At 52.4% G+C, this 20,870-nt stretch overlaps 1 protein-coding gene across 2 annotated transcripts in view; it reads left to right on the forward strand.

Moving 5' to 3' along the window:
• Nucleotides 1-20,870, forward strand: part of RGS3 (regulator of G protein signaling 3) — a 176,174-nt gene that overhangs the window by 33,797 nt on the left and 121,507 nt on the right. For both annotated transcript variants that reach the window (XM_077835668.1, XM_077835669.1), the window contains exons 9-12: nt 2,103-2,208; nt 3,916-4,255; nt 5,538-5,577; nt 19,188-19,378. In XM_077835668.1, the coding sequence (XP_077691794.1) occupies nt 2,103-2,208; nt 3,916-4,255; nt 5,538-5,577; nt 19,188-19,378 (677 nt within the window). The remainder of the gene's footprint in view (nt 1-2,102; nt 2,209-3,915; nt 4,256-5,537; nt 5,578-19,187; nt 19,379-20,870) is intronic.

The following is a 20,870-nucleotide window of genomic DNA, read 5'->3' on the forward strand; positions in this document are numbered from 1 at the left end:
GGAAACCCGTTGTTCTAGTTTGTGAAAAATTACACGTAACAAGATGGAGTTTGTGGTCACATGGGCAAGTCATAGCGGAGGCCATTACCCGTACTCTTGTTAAAACATTCATATGAAAGTCTGTCCGGCATGGATAGGCTTCTTCCGTGATTCATTGTGTTTGTTGATGAGCCACCAGCTTGAATACTTCATTCACAATGTGCTGGCCAGACTGGGTGCCAATTGCCCTGTGGGTACTATTGCAGGAGCAGATCCCTTTGAGATACAAGTACATAGTCAGTGTTCGTAACTGATACCTGCACACAAATAGAATCAGCATATTCAGCAAACCGTAACTTTTCCATTGGTGCCTTACTTGGTACAGTTTGTGCAACATTTGTTGCAATAATATAACAGTGGTAGCAGCAATGATCTGCATGGTCACATTTAATCAATGTCACAGGCTGGAACTGTCGTGAGACTGTAGCATGTGCATTTTACAAGGACGTGGCATTTGACTTAAACTGGCATCCATAAAGGACACTAACCTCATGGTATGCTTCACCCCTAGTTGGCCTGTTGTACACACATCTCAGGCCAGTCATGACTGTCAGGTATTGCAATCTGATGGCTTAGTGCTGGCTCCTGTGTGTAGGAGATTGAAGGTCTCAGCAAAGTTCCTAGTGGACACATGTTTTTGTCACATCAACAAGCACTGCGATTGACACTGTTAGCCCTCTCACTGGGAGTAGCTGGGAGAGGACCCAGTAGGTCAGACATGAAGCTCACAGAGTGAGAACAGAATCCGGGCAGTAGGGGAGGGAAGGGACAGGGTAAGTATGGGATGGGATCCAAGCAGTAGGTGAGGAGTCAGTTGAGGATCCAGGTTGTAGGGAGGAAAGGGACAGAGTCAGTACGTGATCCAGGCAGTAGGTAGGGAAGGGACGGGGTCAGTATGGCATCCGGGCAGTAGGGGAAGGGAGAGAAGGGACTGCGTCATTACGGGATCCAGGTGGTAGAGAGGAATAGGGACTTGGTCAATACGGGATACGGGCAGTAGGGAGGGAAGGGACGGGGTCAGAATGGGATCCAAGTAGTAGGGAGGGAAGGGATGGGATGAGTACAGGATCTGGGTGGTAGGGAGGAAAGGGACAGGGTGAGTACAGGATCTGGGGGGTAGGGAGGAAAGGGACAGGGTGAGTACAGGATCTGGGGGGTAGGGAGGGAAGGGACAGGGCGAGTATGGGATCTGGGTGGTAGGGAGGGAAGGGTTTGAGTGACTACAGGATCCAGTTGGTAGGGAGGGAAGGGACGGGGTGAGTATGGGGCATTAGGGAGGGAAGGGATGGGGTTGGTACAGGATCCAGGCAGTTCAGAGGGAAGGGACGGGGTGAGTACAGGATCTGGGTGGTAGAGAGGGAAGGGATGGGATCAGAATGGGATCCAAGTGATTGGAAGGGAAGGGACAGGATAAGTATGGGAACTGAGTGGTAGCTAGGAAAGGGTTGGCATCAGTACGGGATCCTGGCAGTTCGAGGGAAGGGACGGGACAGGGTCAGAATGGGATCCAAGTGGTAGGGAGGTAAGGGATGGGGTGAGTACAGGATCTGGGTGGTAGGGAGGGAAGGGACAGGGTCAGTACAGGATCTGATTGGTGGGGAGGGAAGGGACGGGATGAGTACGGGATCTGGGTGTTAGGGAGGGAAGGTATGGGGTCCGTGCAGGATCCGGACATTAGGGAAGGAAGGGGCAGGGTGAGTATGGGATCCGACAGTTCAGAGGGAAGGGAGGTGGTGAGTACGGGATCCGGTTGGTAGGGAGGGAAGGGACGGGGTCAGTACATGATCTGGGTAGTTCCTACGGAATGGACAGGGTGAGTACAGGATCCGGGGGCGGGGGGTAGGGAGGGAAGGCACAGGGTCCATAGAGGATCCGGGCAGTTCGGAGGGAAGGGATGGGGTCAGTACAAGATCTGGGTGTTAGATAGGGAAGGGACCGCGTTAGTATGGGATCTGGGTGGTAGCGGGGGAAGGTACGGAGAGAGTATGGGATACGTGCAGTTTGGACATGCACTTGGCTCTGTCCTGGGGCAGATTGTTGGCATGGCTCCTTCTCTCCATTAGGTGGCCCAGCAGAGAAGGCTGGCCTGCAGCAGCTGGACACTGTGGTGCAGCTGAACCAGCAACCCGTGGAGCACTGGAAATGCGTGGAGTTGGCACATGAAATCCGGTGATGGTTCACACTCCAGTACCCGTCAGGCTGGGTGGGGGCAGCCACATGTGGGATACAAAGAACGGGGCCTTGGAGCAATCCTGAGCCCCAAGAGCTGACCAGCTGAAGTGTGTGTTGAGCTGGCGGGCAGATTTCCTCACTCAGCTGCCTCAGGGGTGGGGTGATCCCGGGAACACCTGGACAGGTGGCACCCCCAGACTGGGCTGAGGTGGGAGCCTTGGCATGGGGCCCATGTGCTGCAGAGGGGAGTGGCAGGTGGAAGGCGGGCCCAGCTGAGTGTTGTTGCAGATTCGTGGGGATAACTGGGAGGGACGGGGTACCAGTGCATGAGTGTGGGGAAAGCAGGGCTCGGTGGGAGTCAGAGGGGAGAGGAGTGGAGGAGACAGAGTCTCAGAGGGGCACAGGGGTTTGGGGAGGGAGTGTCTCAGAGGAGGTTCAGGGGGCTGGGTTGGGGAGGGGGAGGAGAAATCTCTGATTGGGGGGCGAGGGAGGGGAGGCAAGAGTCGGGTGGTGAGGGAGGCTGCAAGGGAGAGGGTCTGAGGGGGTGCAAGGAGCTGGGAGGGGGAGTCCATTAAGCAGTGAAGGGGGAGGGGAGGTAGGTGTCCCTGAGGTGGTGTGGGTGAAGGGAGGGGCAGTCTGGGAGTGGGGAGGGAAGTGAGAGGGGGTCTGGGGGGGATGGGAAAGAAGAGGAAGTCGGCGCGGGGAGAAGGGAAGGGAGATGGAAACTGCGGGGGAGGGAAGGGAGAAGGAGTGTCGGGGCGGGGATAGGAAGGGAAGGGAGAGGGACTCCCGGGGGAGAGGGGAAGGGAGAGGGAGTCTGGGGGGAGGGAAGGGAAGGGAGAGGGGGTCAGGGAAGGAGGGAAGGGAGAGGGAGTCTCGGGGGGGATAAGAAGGGAAGGGAGAGGGAGGCTGAGGGGTGGGGGGAAGGGAGAGGGAGTTGGGGGAGGGATAGGGAGGGAGAAGGAGTCTGGGGGGAGGGAAGGGAAGGGAAAGGGAGTCTTGGGGGAGAGGGAAGGGAAGGGAGAGGGAGCCTGAGGGGGATGGGAAAGGAAGGGAGAGGGAGTCTTGGCACGGGGGCGGGGGAAGGGAAGGAAGAGGGAGTCGGGGGGGATGGGAAGGGAAGGGAGAGGGAATGTGGGGGGAGGATGGGAAGGGAAGGGAGAGAGAGTGTGGGGGAGGAGGATGGGAAGGGAAGGGAGAGGGACTTGGGATGGGGGGAAGGGAGAGGAAGTTGGAGGGAGGGAAAGGAGAGGGACTCTTGGGGTGGGGGAAAGGGAAGGGAGAGGGAGTCTTGGCATGGGGGGGGTGGGGAGGGAAGGGAGAGGGAGTCGGTGAGGGGGATGGAAAGGGAGAGGAAGTCCAGGGGGAAGGATGGGAAAGGAAGGGAGAGGGAATCTTGGGGGGGGGGGGTGGGAAGGGAGGGGAGAGGGAGTCTGGAGGAGATGGGAAGGGAGAGGGACTTCCAGGGTGGGAGGGAAGGGAGAGGGTGTCTTGGCGGGGGGGGCAGGGATATGGGAAGGGAGAGGGACTCTGGTGGTGGGGGTTGTCTGTGTGGCCGCTGAAGTTGCGAGGCTTGGGGCCCACTGTGCGCAGTGTCGCCTCCCAAGAGTGTTGTTCGCCATGCTGGAGCTGGGCTTGCCCGTGGGGCTGGCAGGCTTCTCCAGGCTGCATTCGTCTGACCCTCCCCCACGGCGTCTCTTTCAGGAACTGTCCCAGTGAGATCATCCTGCTGGTGTGGAGGATCGTGCCGCAGATCAAGCCAGGCCTTGAAGGCATGATACGGAGGTCATCCTGCAAATCTGCCTACGACCTCCAGTCACCTCCAAACAAGCGGGAGAAAAACAGCACAGTGCCCTCCCGCCCCGAGCACCGCCAGAGTTGCCACATCGTGTACAACAGTAGTGACAGGCTGGTGCTGAACAACTGTCCGCGATACACGGAGGTTGGGAAGCGGAGCCAGCACACGATGCCACCCTTGTCCCGGGCGTCCTCTGACGGGGACAAGAACTACATCCTCTTAGCACCTCTCAATCCTGGGAGTCAGGTACGGCCCCCCTCCAGCACTAGCGACATCTGCCCCTGGGCACTGGGTGTGCCCCTCACACTGGCCAGGCCTTCACCTCTTTCGCAGAGCCTGATAGGGCCACGTCTGGACCAGCTCACCAGCCAGCCATACCTCCAGGGAACACTTGTCCTAAGGCCACCTTGCACCTGAAGGGGGATCAGCCAAAGCCACGGCCCCAGGCCACATGTGCAGGGCTGTGTTAATCCCTAGAGCCAGTGCTGCCTCGTCTGTGACACGCTCTGGCTTTCCAGAGCTGCTGGGCTCAGGGCTGCACTGGAGGTCTTCAGGAGTAACCACCCTGAGCTCACCTGAGTCAGCAAGGAGGGTCCCCCTATATAGATCCTTTCAAGGAGTGGGATGCAGATTGAGGAGCTGCCAGAAATGAGATGTTTAAAGATCTTGGGTCCTCCGAGGGGTAGCACTGAGCTCTGGGCACTCTTGAGGTCAGCAGCGTGGGCTTTGACTTCCCACAGATCCAGCTAGTCTGTGATCCTGCCTCCAACCTCAGCCACTCTGGTGCTCCTAGGCAGGCCCTGCCCCTCCCCAGCCTGTACCTGCGCAGGCTGGAGATCATGCATGGAGCTGACACTGTTTCTTGCTGTATCGTGGTGTCTGCAGATGCCCTGGCTTTGGCCGTTTGCAAGAAGCAGGCAATCAGCCCCCAGCTCCTGGCCCTGTGCACCAAGGAATGTCACAGTGGCATGATGCGCACTGACCCCAACGTCACTGGGGACGACTGTTGTATCTGTGTCTGCTGGGTACGGTGTGGTTAGCTGGGAGGGGAAGGGAAAAGTACAGCCCTGTGGGATAAGTCTGGGCTGCTGCCTGTCTGAAGTGAATGCCTCCCCTGGCTGCCCAGCCACAGGGGGAAGGGGAAGCTTTTGTGGTCTTTGCTTATTTTCAGCACAGTATACTAGGCTTCCAAGCTGGTGCTGTGTCCCAAGGCCTCTTCCCATCCCCGGCAGCACTCACCATTGTACAGTGGGTGCTGATACTGTCCTGCTAAGGGGCATGATGGCTGGCTGTCCTGAACGTGTTTGTCAGCTGTGTTGTGTCAAGTGCTGGGGGAAACGGGGAGGCTTTCCAGTGGGTAGGACACAGGACTGGAGTTCTCGCCATCAGTGCAATGTGATCTGATGACCCTGCACCCCTCTGCAAAGTGCTTTGGGATCTCTGGAAGTCGAGTCCTGAAGATTGCTGGTGCGGGTCCTACCAGGAGCTGCAGGGAGTAACCATGTCCTGCCTGCTCTGTGTCTTCCAGCTGCTGAGGCCTGTGTATCAGGAGCACAATGCCGCGGTGGGTAAGTGTCCATTCCTAGCAGCCCACGGTTCAGCAGACTCGGGAGTTTTGCTGCCTAGGCAGTTGCTGTGGCATCCCCCTCAGGGGATGGGGCACTAGCCTGGGAGGGAACCAATGCTGGATTCCCCTCTGCTGCGAACCAGGGTGTGACCTTGTGCAGGCACTAAGCTGGACAAGCCCTGGGTAACAGAGCCAGCCTGAGGCCTCTGGCTTTGTGAGGGCCTAAGCCTCGAAACCTCACTGCAAGGGCTCGAGGAGACAAGCTGCTGGGCTGCCCTCCTTGGGCAGGAGGCGGGGGACCCAGTGTTGCCCTCCCCTCATTTGTTTGCATGCTGGGTCATGCTTAGGGTTTGTCCCACAGATTCACCTCTCTGGCCTTCCCCAGCGTCCTTGGGCCAGCCCTGTGCATATCACCTGCTGTCAGTGAGTGGGAACTGGTGATGTCAGGTTGGGGCAAGGAGTGGTTTCTCAGACTCACCCACAGATATCCTCTCTGGGGCTGGGACTAACCTTTCTGCTCCTTCCCTTCTGCTGCTCACAGAGGCGGCGGCTGCCCTGCAGTGCCCCATCCTTGCCAGGGCAGCAGCTGCAAGGGGGCTCCACTCCTCAGCAGTGCATCGCATATGGAGGAAGTGCCATGTACTCTCCTCCTTGACCCGGTCAGCTGTTCCAGCCGGGCATGGGGAGGAGCAAGTTGTGGGGCCATGCTGCTGTTCCACTGAGTGAACGTCCCTGCCATGCCTGCCTGCCCACCTCTGCACTCCACCCCAGCCAACTCCTCCCTAGAAACTCCCCATACAAGCCAGGGAAGACTCACTCCCCCACTGAGCCCCTCCCAGCAGTCAGAGGAGACCAGGCCATCTCAGGAAGCAAAGGGGATCCATTCTGCAGCCAGCCATGAACCAGCACCAGAGGGACCTTTTCCATGTCCAGCCAACCACCACACAGCCAAAGGGCTGTAACCACAGCTTCTTGGTAGGGGAGACCCCTAGAGGAGCTGCTGGAGGGGTGGGGGAAGCATGGCTGAGGTGTAAGGGCAGATGGATCTGGTGAGGGCCTTGTGGAAGGGTTGGTGAAGATTATGGGAGGAAGATGGTAGAATTACTTATAAAGACTTATTCTGTTGTGTGAAGGAGAGTGAATCACTCAAGGAGAATCCTGTATATAGCTAAACCAGAGGGAGCCTTCTTTGAGAGAGCCCTGGTTCAAATCTGGGAGCACATCACTGCACTTCTCCCTCCCCCACCAGTGTGCCTCAGTTTCCCCATCTCTAAAATGGGGATAATGCTATGTGCCCTTGTCAAGGTTCCTTCTCCACTCTGAACTCTAGGGTACAGATGTGGGGACCTGCATGAAAACCCCTAAGCTTATTCTTACCAGCTTAGGTTAAAACTTCCTCAAGGTACAAACTATTTTACCTTTTGCCCTTGGACTTTATTGCTGCCACCACCAAGCATCTAACAGATATATAACTGAGAAAGAGCCCGCTTGGAAACATCTTTCCCCCCAAAATCCTCCCCAAACCCTACACCCCCTTTCCTGGGGAAGGCTTGATAAAAATCCTCACCAATTTGCATAGGTGAACACAGACCCAAACCCTTGGATCTTAAGAACAATGAAAAAGCAATCAGGATCTTAAAAGAAGAATTTTAATTAAAGAAAAAGTAAAAGAATCACCTCTGTAAAATCAGGATGGTAAATACCTTACAGGGTAATCAGATTCAAAACATAGAGAATCCCTCTAGGCAAAACCTTAAGTTACAAAAAGACACAAAAACAGGAATACACATTCCATCCAGCACAGCTTATTTTCTCAGCCATTTAAACAAAACAGAATCTAACGCGTCTCTAGCTAGATTACTTGCTAAGTTCTAAGACTCCATTCCTTTCTGTTCCAGGCAAAAGCATCACACAGACAGAGAGTGCCTTTTTTTCTCCCCTCCTCCAGCTCTGAAAGTATCTTGTCTCCTCATTGGTCATTTTGGTCAGGTGCCAGCGAGGTTATCCTAGCTTCTTAACCCTTTACAGGTGAAAGGGTTCTTCCTCTGGCCAGGAGGGATTTTAAAGGTGTTTACCCTTCTCTTTATATTTATGACAGCCCTGCTTTGCAAAGTGCTCTAAGATCCTGGGATGAAAAGCACTGAGGGTGGGTATTCTGGCAGGTCCCTGAATATGTCCGTGGGCTTGTCTGTCGTGCATTGCCTGGGTCTGCCCTTCTCAGGCTTGGGGAAAGGCGCTTTCTAGGTGTTAGTGTTGCTCCTCACACAGGACATCCCCCTAGCACTTCTCCAGTGGGTTCATTTTATTACTGAGCAATTGGAACTGGCCCTGGACCTGATTCTTGCAGGTGTTAGTGCAGTCGAAGTTACATGGCTGTCTGAGGCTGCTGCAGACACTGTGCCAGTTTTCCTCGAAATCTCGTTGTCTCACTCATTAATTCAGCTCTGTTAGGTCTCTTTGCTGTGGGGTGAGGAGCTAAAATTATAACAGCAAGTCCTGCCCTTCAGAGCTGTGGGAACTGATGCCAGTCTGGCTCCAGAGAAATGTGTACTTCTGGTACCCCCTGCTGGGCGAGCGGCTTCCATGTGCTCTGGTGGTGACATGCCCCGTGACTCAACATATTGCCTGGGGAAAGGGCGTGTGGTTCCTGTGCACAGGCTGCTCCAAAGCCATGTGAACGGCAGCTTGTTTGATCGTGGGAAATCCTCTAGTGCGGTGCTCCCTGCTGCCTCCCCGCGCAGCGTCAGCTCCGAACAGGGCAGCCGGCTGCGGAGGTACGTGCCAATCGATGGAAGGAAGCTGCAGAGCGAGGGGTTAAGTGAGCGGCAGCTAAAGGGAAGGTGAATGGAGTGGAGGGCGATAGAGTTTTCTGTGACAATATGTGTGTTTGGGTTTTGGTGGATTAGCTGAAGCAGGGCCCTAAACTCTGAGCCTTTTGGCCACTAAGTGTTCTTCTGAGGTGTGGGATGTTTGTTTAAAATCAGCCTTTCTGAAGCAGTGTCAGGTGTGCAGAGTCCTGGACCCTGGGATCAGGACAGGATTGCTTGATGCAGTGCCACATTAGTGAATCCAGTCTAGTTTTAAATGCAAAACCACTTGTAGACTAGGCTCAGTGCATGGGCCAATGGGGCAGATGCAACTCCAAGCGTTTAGCTTGGGCTTGCTGTCGGTTTGTACTAAAGATGTGGTTTTCTAGAGCTAGCATTTATGAGAAGCTGGAAAAGTCTTATCATCTTCTTAGCAATCAAACCTGCAGTCCCGGTGTGTTTGGCTGGTTGTAGCATGTTCTGCAGCCCTGAGTTCCTCTTTCTGCATGGCTGTCTGTAATACAGGAGGCCAACGACTTGCTTGCCAATAAACTCATGAGAAGTGTGTGCTTCCCCCACTTTGCCTCTCTCCTCTTGGGTGTCTCTGTATCATAACAAAACAAATCCCAGATCCAGAGGATATTCATGTAAAATGCACCTAGTATGGGAACAGTCTGGTGTGAAGAGAGGCCCTGGGCTGAGAAATGCTCTCTCTCTGCCTGTCCTTTGTGCATGGGCGTGAGCCTTCTCCTTGCATTTGGTTTATTTAATACCTCAGGAAGCCAAGCTACTGGGGACTCGGGAGACTCTAGACACAGAGCAGTCCCAAGCGTGCGTGTTTCAGACTAAGCCCAGCACAGGTGAGAAAATTGGAGGTGCTCAGCTGGGTGCAGACTGGATGCTGGAAAGGACTGTTTTCAGTCCGGAGAGCTTCACACAGCTGCCATTGCCAGGGAGCAACAGGCCTTGCTCTCTGGCTTCTCCCAATGATCTTCTTCAGGTGGGATCAGGTGGGATGGTACAGTTGTTGTCTGCTCGGCTCCAGGGTAGCTTGAGAGCTCTGCTCTGGGTGTGTCATGGGGCTGCAGTTCTAGGCAGGGTGACCAGATGTCCCAATTTTATAGGGATGTTGGGGACACTGGGGCATGGCCACTGGGTAACTCGAGGGGATGGAAGACCACGAGTGTCGATGAAGCCCCCTCGCGCTAGGCCCCAGTGTCCTTGGCCCCCCTCCTGCCTGGAGGCACTCGCAGCACGGCACCCAGTGCCGAGAGGCTGAACAGGGACAGTCCCGATTTTTGGGTCTTTTTCTTATATCGGCTCCTATTACCCCCCTACCTCCGTCCCAATTTTTCATCCTTGCTGTCTGGTCACCCTAGTGCTAGGTGTGGGCGAGGACAAGAAGTTCTTTATGCTTCTCTAATTGAACGGTCTCCTCCTGGCATTGGGGCAACTGCCTGTGCAAGTTTTCCAGCTGTAAAATTTTGTATTGAGTGTAGTTGTTGGCCAGCCCGCTTAGTGAGTACAATGTGGCAGCTGGAAAGCTCTGCAGTGGAAAAGCTTGGTGATAGCTGGAGTCTTTGTCATGGGTCCCAAGTTTTCAAGACCCTGTGCATGCTTCCCCAAGCTCTGAATTCCTTCTGATAGGAGAATTTCCCTTAGCTGAAACCTGAGCAGGTAGGGGGACACTTCTGTGTTGTGGGTTATTACAACATTCTGCCACTGCTGACCCTGTGAAGAGAGTATCCTTGCTCTGGGGGCCTCCCTGTTGCAACAGGAGCATGGTTAGGAAGAACCAGGATTTTCCCCATAGTGTTTATTTTTAATTAGCATTTGCAGTTTGTTTAGCAAGCATGGGAGAGAAAACGCTAGTTAATCTGAACAGTGATTAAACAAGCAAACACTGGAGCTATTGTCACCCTTCGTATTGCAGTGGGAACACTGTTTTGTGCAAGTTGGCTGCCTCCCCAGATCAGACCAGAGAAAATTAGGAAACTACTTCTGATGGGTGAAGAATTTTTGAAGTGAAATGAGGAGATTTAGCAATGCGGAGTAAAAGCCAGCTGCCAGCCTGCAGCCACCTTGCCCTTTAGTGTATGGTCATGAGCCCATCTCTCGTTATTTGGTTTTATCTGGCAGTCAGACTGTTAGCAAAGGGAACATGGAACGAATTAGAGAATCACTGTAGTTAGAGCTAGAAACAACCTGGTAGGTAACTGAGGCCCCCCTAGAAGGGCAAGGTACTGGACAAACAGTAACAGTGGGTACTGCGAATACAGTGCAATCTGTCTCTGCTGGCATTTATCTAAAAGCAAACACACTACTGCCTAATGGTTAAGAGAATATGTAATCATAGAACCATAGGGTTAGAAGGGACCAGAAGGGTCAGCTAGTCTAACCCTCTGCCAAGATGCAGGATTTGTTGTGTCTACACCAGGTTTCAGAGTAACAGCCGTGTTAGTCTGTATTCGCAAAAAGAAAAGGAGTACTTGTGGCACCTTAGAGACTAACCAATTTATTTGAGCATAAGCTTTCGTGAGCTACAGCTCACTTCATTGGATGCATACTGTGGAAAGTGTAGAAGATCTTTTTATACACACAAAGCATGAAAAAATACCTCCCCCCACCCCACTCTCCTGCTGGTAATAGCTTATCTAAAGTGATCACTCTCCTTACAATGTATATGATAATCAAGTTGGGCCATTTCCAGCACAAATCCAGGGTTTAACAAGAACTGAGGAGGGGGCGGGGTAGGAAAAAACAAGGGGAAATACACATTGTAAGGAGAGTGATCACTTTAGATAAGCTGTTACCAGCAGGAGAGTGGGATGGGGGGAGGTATTTTTTCATGCTTTGTGTGTATAAAAAGATCTTCTACACTTTCCACAGTATGCATCCGATGAAGTGAGCTGTAGCTCACGAAAGCTTATGCTCAGATAAATTGGTTAGTCTCTAAGGTGCCACAAGTACTCCTTTCCTTTTTGTGTCTACACCAGTGGCACTCAACCTTTCCAAACTACTTTCAGGAGTCTGATTTGTCTTGCATGCCCCCAAGTTTCATCCCACTTAAAAACTACTTGCTTACAAAATCAGACATAAAAATACAAAAGTGTCACAGCACACTGTTACTGAAACATTGCTGACTTCTCGTTTTGTCTCTATGAAATTTTAGTTTGTACTGATCTCGCTAGTGCTTTTTATGTAGCTTGCTGTAAAACTAGGCAAATATCTAGATGAGGTGATGTACCCCCTGGAAGACCTCAATGTACCTCCAGGGATATGCATACCCCTGGTTAAGAACCACTGGCCTAACCCATTCAAGACAGATGGCTATCCAGCCTCCTTTTGAAAACCTCCAGTGAGGGAGCTTCCACCCCTTCCTGAGCAGTCTGTTTCATTGTCCTACTGTTCTTACAGTAGGAAGTTTTTCCTGAGATTTCGTCTATGGCTATGTCTACACTACAGACATTACAGTGGCACAGCTGTACCGCTGCAGTTTCATGGCTGTAAGGTCTCCCGTGTAGCCACTCTATACCGGCGGGAGAGAGTTCTCCCACCAGCATCATTAAATCACCCCAACGAGCTGCGGTAGCTATGTCGGCAGGAGAGCGTCTCCCGCTGGCACAGGGCTGTCCACACCGGTGCTTCTGTCGGTGAAACTTATGTTGGTCGGGGGGGAGGGGGGCGTGTTTTTTCACACTCCTAATTGAAAAAAGTGCTAGTGTATTGTCTGCTGTGCTGTAGTTTGAACCCAGTGCCTCTTGTCCTGCCCTATGTAGCAAGAGAGAACAACTTTTCTCCATCTTTTTTATGGCAGCCTTTCAAGTATTTGAAGACTGCTGTCATGTTCCCCCTTAATCTCTTCTTCTCCAAACTAAACATACCCAGCTCCTTCAGCCTTTGCTCGTATGGCTTGCGTTCCATCCCTTTCATCATCTTTGTCGCTCGCATCTGGATCCCCTCCAGTTGCTCCACATCCTTTCTATAATGTTGGTTAGACTAGTGTATTTAGTTTGGAAAAGGCCCTATCTACTCCATGGCCTTATGCAGGAGTGTTTTGGCCTGTTTCTATACAGGACAGTTATGGGCTTCAGCTACAATGCAAAAGCAGGAGCAGAAAATGCAGAAATGGCTGGATTCATGAACTGGCAACTGGAGGGACTGCAGCCTATGCAGCCATTTAGTACTGATGCTGCTGCACACAAGCAGTAGGCTCTAACAACAGGACATTGCTTTAGGCAAGATTCCTTTGCTAGTAACTCCCTGGAGTCTCATTTGACTTAATGGTTGGCCTGGGAGATTTCTGCCTGCTTGGTCCTCTCCCTGGTCTATGTGGAACACCAGCCACAGAAGGGGCAGCATCCACAGGGACTAGGGCAGCAGCTTTTGGCTGACAGAGAAATGCAGTCAGATCCCTTTGGCAATGGTTTTGCCCTAAAACCTCGACACAGAACTTAGATTCCCAGCCTCAAAGGCCCTTGGTCTGGGCCCTGCCCTGGGGTACAGCGGCTGCTCTGGCTCCTTGGGGTGACGGGGGGGTGGCAGCTTCTGCACTCTGTCCAGTGATGTGCTGCAGCTGTGATGAGAATTCACTTCTGGCAGGCTGAGATCCCTGGGATGGGTCTGGGTCCCCCTTTATCTCCCCAGTGCTTTCAGTGGCCCCACGTCACAGGGAGGCTTTCCAAAGAGGGCTCTCTCTGTTGTCAGCCACCCCCCAAGGCCAGGGGGACAGCAAATAACACATTATCAGTAGGAAATATTTTACAACTTCCCCCAGCTTGACAGCCCTGCTTTAATCTCCCCTCTGACACTGTAACCATGGGCCAGACGGAGTGGCAGTCTCCTCCCTCCCCAGACAGGCAGCACCCTGGCATTGCATTTTCAGAGCTACCTGCTTCTTGGTAGGCAAGGAACTCCACTGCCCCACATCTTTGTCACACGCCAGCTCGCTGCTGGTAGTTCTGAGAAGGCTCCGAAACGGTGGCTGACAGCTCTAAAGCAGGGTTATTAGTAGCCGTGTTCATTGTCCCGCAAAAGCAACATTTAGGCCATTAGCTATTTCTGCAGCCTTAGCCCTTGGATTATTCCTGTGTGATGGGGGAGGTTGGTGGCTCCTTCCTTCTGGAGCAGGCTCAATGCTAACTGTGAGCTCTGGGGCGGTTTGGACTGAGGCCGGATCTTTGACTGGGTAAGAGCAGTTCTCAGCTGTGCAGTACCTGAATGCATCTGTTCAGTGACACATTGAGAGCACCACCTACTGTAACAGCTGTCTCTAATATCCTGGGATCAACATGGCTACAACGGCATGGCATACTTACTTTACCATAGCATTTGTCCCACATGCACTCACGCTGCTTTCCAGGCTGAGTCACCTGCACAGTGCCTTCTGCTGACAGATGAATGAATCTGGCAGCTGGCCACTCTGAAACATTTGGGAATGCAGCTGACGTGAAAGCTAGGTGCATAGCACTGTGGCTGGTAGATTCTCATTTAGGTATAACTGTGCCAGGATTTGAGGTGTTTAGTTGACGGAAAAGAACAGTTTCCCCCATAAATCACCTATCATTCATCTAACACTATCCACCTATTGATCCCAAAGTGCTTTACAGAGAAAGGTGCATGTTGTTATTCCCATTTTGCAAAAGGGGAAACTGAGGAACCGGGGGCTGTGACTTGCCCAAGGTCACTCATGAGTCAGAGGCAGGCTCGCATTAGAGGACAGCTCTCTTGACCCCCAGTTCTGTGGGGTCAGTCACCTTTAGACTGTGCTGACACCTGAGGCAGAGGAAATCATCCCATTTCCATGTGGTTTGCGCACAGGTGGAAGGTGTATCCAAGGCAGTGCCCAAAGATGTAATTAACTGGAAGGCCGTATTACTATCTATGCCCATTGCAGCCAGGAGCTGTCCTACTATCATTAGTATTATTAATGGCATTAATTTAATCTGTAACAAGACATGGAGCTTTGCAACCAGCAACCATGCTAAATGAAAGCAGAACAGCTGACCTCTACAGGGGGCATTCTGAAGGCAATTAACTCATTCTCCAGCCAGTGCAGCTACTGCTAGGATGAGAGCCCCACCTAAAAATGCCAGAGTGTTGCACACCAGTAAAAGATCCATGAAACTCCATCAGTTAGAGCCTGTGCTCAGCAGTGACCCCAGCACTGTACCACAGGCTGTGTGTAAGTTCCCCCAGGCAATGGACTGCAATCAGTTCTGACTGTCATGTTCTAAAGAAGCTCCTGTCGCTATGAGGAAGACTCAGCTGGAGAGTTTGGGATGGTGTTGCAACTCCCAGGTCTTGGCCAGTTGAAAGAGAGTGTGTAGGGCACAGTCTTGCAAGGATTAGGGAAGTGTGCTGAGATAGTTTGGTTTCAGAGTAACAGCCGTGTTAGTCTGTCTTTGCAAAAAGAAAAGGAGTACTTGTGGCACCTTAGAGACTAACCAATTTATTTGAGCATGAGCTTTCGTGAGCTACAGCTCATCCGATGAAGTGAGCTGTAGCTCACGAAAGCTCATGCTCAAATAAATTGGTTAGTCTCTAAGGTGCCACAAGTACTCCTTTTCTTTTTGAGATCGTTTGGGTGAGTTTGGATTGTGGGCTCCGGTATGCTCCTGTCTCTGGCTAACTGAGAATGATCCGCTCCCTCCCTGCCACTGTCCTGTGCCCCTTGGGCATTCCTGAGGTAACCAGATGGAAGAGCTGTAAAACGAGTATCAGAAGGAAAAGTTAAAGGGGTTACACCTACTCATGCAGAGGGAGGGATGACACAGATAGGCTTCTAGATTGCATTAATCCCCCTCAGCTGTATAGTGCAGGTCTCTTGCTTCTCTGTACCCAGGCCTCCGATTGTGGGTGTGGGGAAATGCTCCCAGAAATCTGCAAGGTTCTGATCTGTCTAAATTATGCCATTAGTGAGGAAAGAGTGGGTTGATATCTAAGCAAAGCAGCCCCCGAACCATCTCACAGCACACGCAGGGCACCACCAACTCCTGTACCTGTCCGCATGTCTGAGCATGCTGGAAATGCCTGTATGCTTACAAAAGAACAGGGGAGGGACTGTCCTGACAAGAGACCAGCATGGAACAAATGCACGTTGATCATCTGATGTTTAAAAATAGTTCCCAGAGTGAGGGCAAGGGCATGACAGGCCATGTGCTGTCTCTGACCCGGAAACCTGGGACTGTAGTACTGCAGGCTTGAAACAGCACTTCGGAGAGCTGCCAGACTGTGAAGTCCATATGCAGAGAAAAGCAATCACTGTACTGGGTCATAGAAGCAGGCGGCTGCAAAGAAAGCTTTGGTGTAATCCTGTTTTCTGGATGAGGATAATGGATTTCTCCAGTGAAAAGGGCCAGAATAGAAAACTAATGAGGTTGGTCAGATTTCCTGAAGGTGAAGGTGAAATACAACGCTTAAAAACTGAAACTGCATGGGCTGGGTGCTGCTACTCTGACTCACAAGGTCGTCACCGCAATATACAGTCACCAGTCTGAGCAGCTGTAATAGCCACGGGATCGCTTTGAAGAGGCCTGGGGTCATTCATATACTTATGAATATATTTACAAATCCATCTTTCTGACATTTATTCTGGCATCTCCAACCCTGAGCAGCTTCTCAGAGCTGCAGTTTAAAAAGTTACCACCTGAGAATGTTTTCTTCTTCTCCCTATAATGTGAAATCCGTTTCCTTGGCCCCAAATACCCTAGGATTGAGCAAGATTCAGTTCTGGACCAGGGACAGGATTTCTGTATGAAACAATTTCACAGCTTTAAAGTCCAGCAGGGTGCTTTGGGTTTTTTTTCTTACCTTCTTCCTCTGAAGCATCAGGGCTGGCCCCGCCAGAGATGGGACATTGGACAGGGTGAGCTGGTGCTCTGTGGTGGCACCAAGGATTCTCTCTCTGAGGGGTGTGGCTGGCTGGTTCTTGTTCCATATGCTCCTTGTCTAACTGATCACCATATGTCGACTTGGCAGTGACTGGGTGGGGGGTGATTGGCTTCCTCTGCAGCATGTGGATGTGGGTCCCTTGCCAGGATTATCTGGGTATCTCTCACTTAATCATTTCCTGGCCAGAAGTCTAGTCTCCTGCAGGCTGTGATACTTTGGTCTCAATTCGGTTGTTGGGTTGAGTGTGCAGGTGCTGAGTGGTGTTGGTGGCCTGGGATATACAGGAGATCAGACTACATGATCTAATGGTCCCTTCTGGCCTTAAACCCTATGACTCTTTATCCCATTGAGAAGAGGAGTGTCCATGCTTAGCAATGGGAATAAGGTCCCAAGGTATGGGACAGTTGTGGGTCTAGAATAGCTATTTATGCTCAGATTTAGACAGGGGTGAAAGTAACTTAAAGGACTTGCTGGTACTCCGGGGTCCTGAGGAGGGGGTGGGGCCTCTACCGGAAGAGGCAGGACCCTTAAATCAGGATTTAAAGGCCTGGGGCTAGGGCTGTGGTAGCAGCAGCTGGGAGCCCCGGGCCCTTTAAATCACCCCCTGAACTCCCAGCTGCAGAGGTGGCTGGGAGGCTTAGGGCTCGGGGATGATTTAAAGGGCCCGTGGCTCTAGCTGCCACTGCCGCAGTGGAGCCTCAGGCCCTTTAAATCATCCCCGGAACCCTGCTGCTGGAGCCCTGGGCTAGCGGTGGCGGGGCTCAAGCGGCTATTTAAAGGGCCCGGGGCGGCAGAGGCAACGGGAGCCCTGAACCCTTTAAATAGCTGCCGGAGCCCCGCCACCAGGACCCCGGGACCCCAGGGCTATTTAAAGGACCCAGGGCTCCCGCTGCCTCTGCCGCCTCAGGCCCTTGAAGTCGTCCCTGGAGCCCTGGGGTAGTGGCATCGAGGCTACAGAAGCGATTTAAGGGGCCCGGAGTGGTAGCAGCGGCAGGAGCCCTGGGCCCTTTAAATCGCCACCCGAGCCCTGTTGCCGCTACCCCAGGGCTCTGGCAGCGGGGCTCCGGTGGCAATTTTATGGGCCCAGGGTTCCAGCCGCTGCTCCAGCCGCTGCTGGGAGCCCCAGGCCCTTTAAATTGCCAACAGGGGAAGCCAGTCCGCCCCGGTACAGTGCACCAGCTCTTGCTGGCAGCGGTGGCAGGTTTGTAAAAATTTTGGTGCTGCCCAGAACCTGCCCCTGCCCAAACTCTGCCTCCCTCAAACTCCACCCCCCACCTGCCCAAGGCTCTGGGAGGGAGTTTGGGTGGGGGAGGAGGTCTGGGGTGCAGGAGGAGTGTAGGGTGCAGGCTCTGGGAGGGAGTTTGGGGATGGGAGGGGGTGCCGGGGTGAGAGCTGCGGGGTGAGGCTAGGGATGGGTTTGGGGTGTGGCTGGGGATGAGGGGTTTGGGGTGTGGTAGGGGGCTCAGGGGTGAGGCAGAGGGTTAAGGTGCAGGGGGGATGAGGGCTCTGGCTGGGGCTGGAGATGAGGGGTTTGAGGTGTTGGAGAGGCTCAGGGCTAGGGCAGAGGGTTGGGGTGCTGGGGGGGTGAGGGCTCTGGCTGGTGTGTGGGCTCTGGGCTGGGGCAGGGCTGGGGATGAGTTTGGGGTGCAGGCAGGATGCCCTGGGACTGGAGCCAGAGAGGAGGACTCCCCCCAGCCCTCTCCCCACCGACAGCAGCGAGCTCTGGGGTAGGGGCCCCCTTCTCCCCCCCGGCAGCACACTCACCCCCATTCTCCCTTGCCTCCTCTGTGGTGGGTGCAGTGGGGGCGGGGGCTGCCATCACATGTGCACCTCGTCCCCTGCTGCTGCCTCTCACTATAGCCTCATTGGGGGTGGGGGATGGGGCTGCCCCTGCCCAGCGTGGGGCAGGAGCGGTGACTGCGGGTATGGGGGGTGGCTGTACTGGTGGAGGGTCCCGCCGGAAAATGAAAGGGTCTGAGGGGGAAGGGCAGCCTGCCCTGGCAGTGGGTGATGGGGGGCCCTAGGACTCTGCGGCGGCAGTTGATGCAGGGAGGCAGCATGGAGCTGCAGGGGAGAGACAGGGACGCTCTGCTCTGGGACCCAGGGAGGCGTACGGGGGCAGCAAGGGGGGGCCAGGGGACACTCGAGGGAGGCGTGGGGGGGCAGCAGGTGGGACCAGGGGGGAGACCCGGCCCCGAACATTGGTGGAGCCAGGTCCCCGGGCCCTCAATATTGCTGGAGCCACGAGCCCATATAACTGGCCTCTACGGCTTGCCCGTATGCCGTACCAGGGCGGGGCGTACCAGCTTACTTTCACCTCTGGGTTTAGAGCTGTTTTGCATTTGTTAGTTTTTATAAGTTTGAGCCCTGCTCCATTGGACACATACAACAAATAATGCCAATTACGTTCTTTAAAACTTGAAAACATTTGCAAAATATTTTTGACAACATATGGTGTGTACAAAATACAAGATGCATGCTGGGCTACTGACTGGGTTTTATTGGCATTTAGTTGGGATTTTGCTGTTCATGAGTAATGCGACCATTTCACATCAGTGCTGATAAAATCCTTGTATCAAACTGTGCTCTGTGTGTGTGTGTGTAAATCCATACAGCCAGATCCTCAGCTGGTTTAAATGTTTATGCCAGGTGAGGATTTGGCCCCATGTTTTGGTTAATCTTTGATTAGACACAAGTATCGCTCACTCAGCTAGTATTGCAGCTCCATGCACTATAATGCTGAGTGGTTATGATAGCAAAGAGACTGATTCCCTGCAGTTCTCAGTTCGAGTTACTCCCCTTTGCATTATCAGCAATAGTCAGGAATTATAATGACAGAGTGGACTAGACCCGTGGAAATTCAGTTCTCGCTCTCTCTCCTTTACTTTCTTTTGGTTTCTCACGGTCCCAGGAAATGCAGGGAAATGCAAATCCCATACGGGATCTGGGCGGAAATCCAGGCTGATGAAGACAGTGCAAACTATGAAGAGCTATGGGAACTACCAGAACTGCACCATTGTGAGGCCTCATATCCCGCACTCCAGCTATGGCACCTATGTGACACTGGCCCCCAAAGTGCTTGTGTTCCCTGTCTTTGTGCAGGTAAGCTGGCCCTTCCTGGCACATCTGGAAACCAGGCTGTATGGGCTGGGGGGGATTGACTGAAATCAGGGAGATTTAGCCTGGATTTAAATCATGGATTATATATCTTAACATTGTCAGATTCTTATTAATTGTACATTTAGTATGTTAGAAATGGGGAATGATGTATTGCTTATTTATGAGACAATTAACTCTTGGCTCATGAATTGTGGCAATCTGCATTAGGATGGTAACAAGGATTTAATTAAACTCACAAAACTGTACATAACATTTATTTTGATTAAACAAAACAACCTTAAATGTTTTGGATACGTAAACTTCTCTTATCAAACCCCATTTCACATTCACAACTAAGTTATAAGAAGTTCAGCCCTTAACATGTTTTGTATTAAATTCAGATTTCTTTTTAAGCAGGCTTATTTTTAAAAATGAAAAACGTAATTTAAATAGCTAAATTAAAAAATCGGATTTCTCCCTGGTTACCCAGCCTGGTGTGTCCCAAAGGCAGCCCATGTATCACAGACTCTCTCCTGTACATGGTAACTTCAGTTACTCTAACATATTGCAGTGCTTCCTGCCCTTTGCACCAGGGAACGTGCCTCACATCTGTATCCCACTGTGGAAAATACTTTTCCTTTAACATCTCCATTCACCTCTGTGCCTCAAAGACCCACTCGTAAGCCACCATTTACCGCTAGAATCAACTTTCATCAAAAGTTCTTGCTCAGGGAACTGAGCTGTTGGCTGTGGGAAAAGAACCCTTGTCCAAGTGCTGTGCTGCACTCAGGGATGGCATGGCCAAGCACAGCCTCTTGGCAGGAAGCACAGAGTTCAGTGCCAGAGTGTGAGTGATGACTATAGACTATAGAGTGATGACTGTCAGAGAAGGGAAAGAAACCCTTTATGCAATGTGTACCAAAGAACTGGATCCCTCATCTTTTTCAGCTTTCCCCTCCTAGCATTGTCTAGCATTCAGTGTAGTATCAGATGCAGTGCCTCTCTAGGGAACTATGTCCTGCTCTTGTAAGGGGATGGACTTGCTGTTGCATTGGACTTCCCCTTCTCTAGCTTCTGTGGTTTACATTGTAAAAGGGCAGCTTTCCACCTTTGGTGCTTGGCTGCTTGAGCCATTTGGGGGAATCCTGACCAGTCAAGCCGGGGTTTCGACCACCAAGTTCTCATTACGGAAGGTACTGAATGACCTGGCTTCTGCTCGTGGCTGCAAGGTACACTTTTGCAGCTGGGAATGTAACCAGGAATTTCATATAGTCTTGTCACTTGGCAGCCCTAAAATCAAAGCACATCAAGACAGGCATCAGGATGTAGATGTATGGTAGGGTGGAGAGGTAACTTCCCAATTCCACAAACTTTGATCTTGCGGTTTAGCTCTGAATTTGATTATCAGAGCTGGTTTTAAGGCTTCTACCTCCTGCTTATGCCCAGGTGGTACTGCACAGCTTTTCATAACTGAATAGTCCTGGATTTGGTCCCA

This window comes from Eretmochelys imbricata, chromosome 16 (assembly GCF_965152235.1).
Source record: "Eretmochelys imbricata isolate rEreImb1 chromosome 16, rEreImb1.hap1, whole genome shotgun sequence".
NCBI classification, from domain to species: Eukaryota; Metazoa; Chordata; order Testudines; family Cheloniidae; genus Eretmochelys; species Eretmochelys imbricata.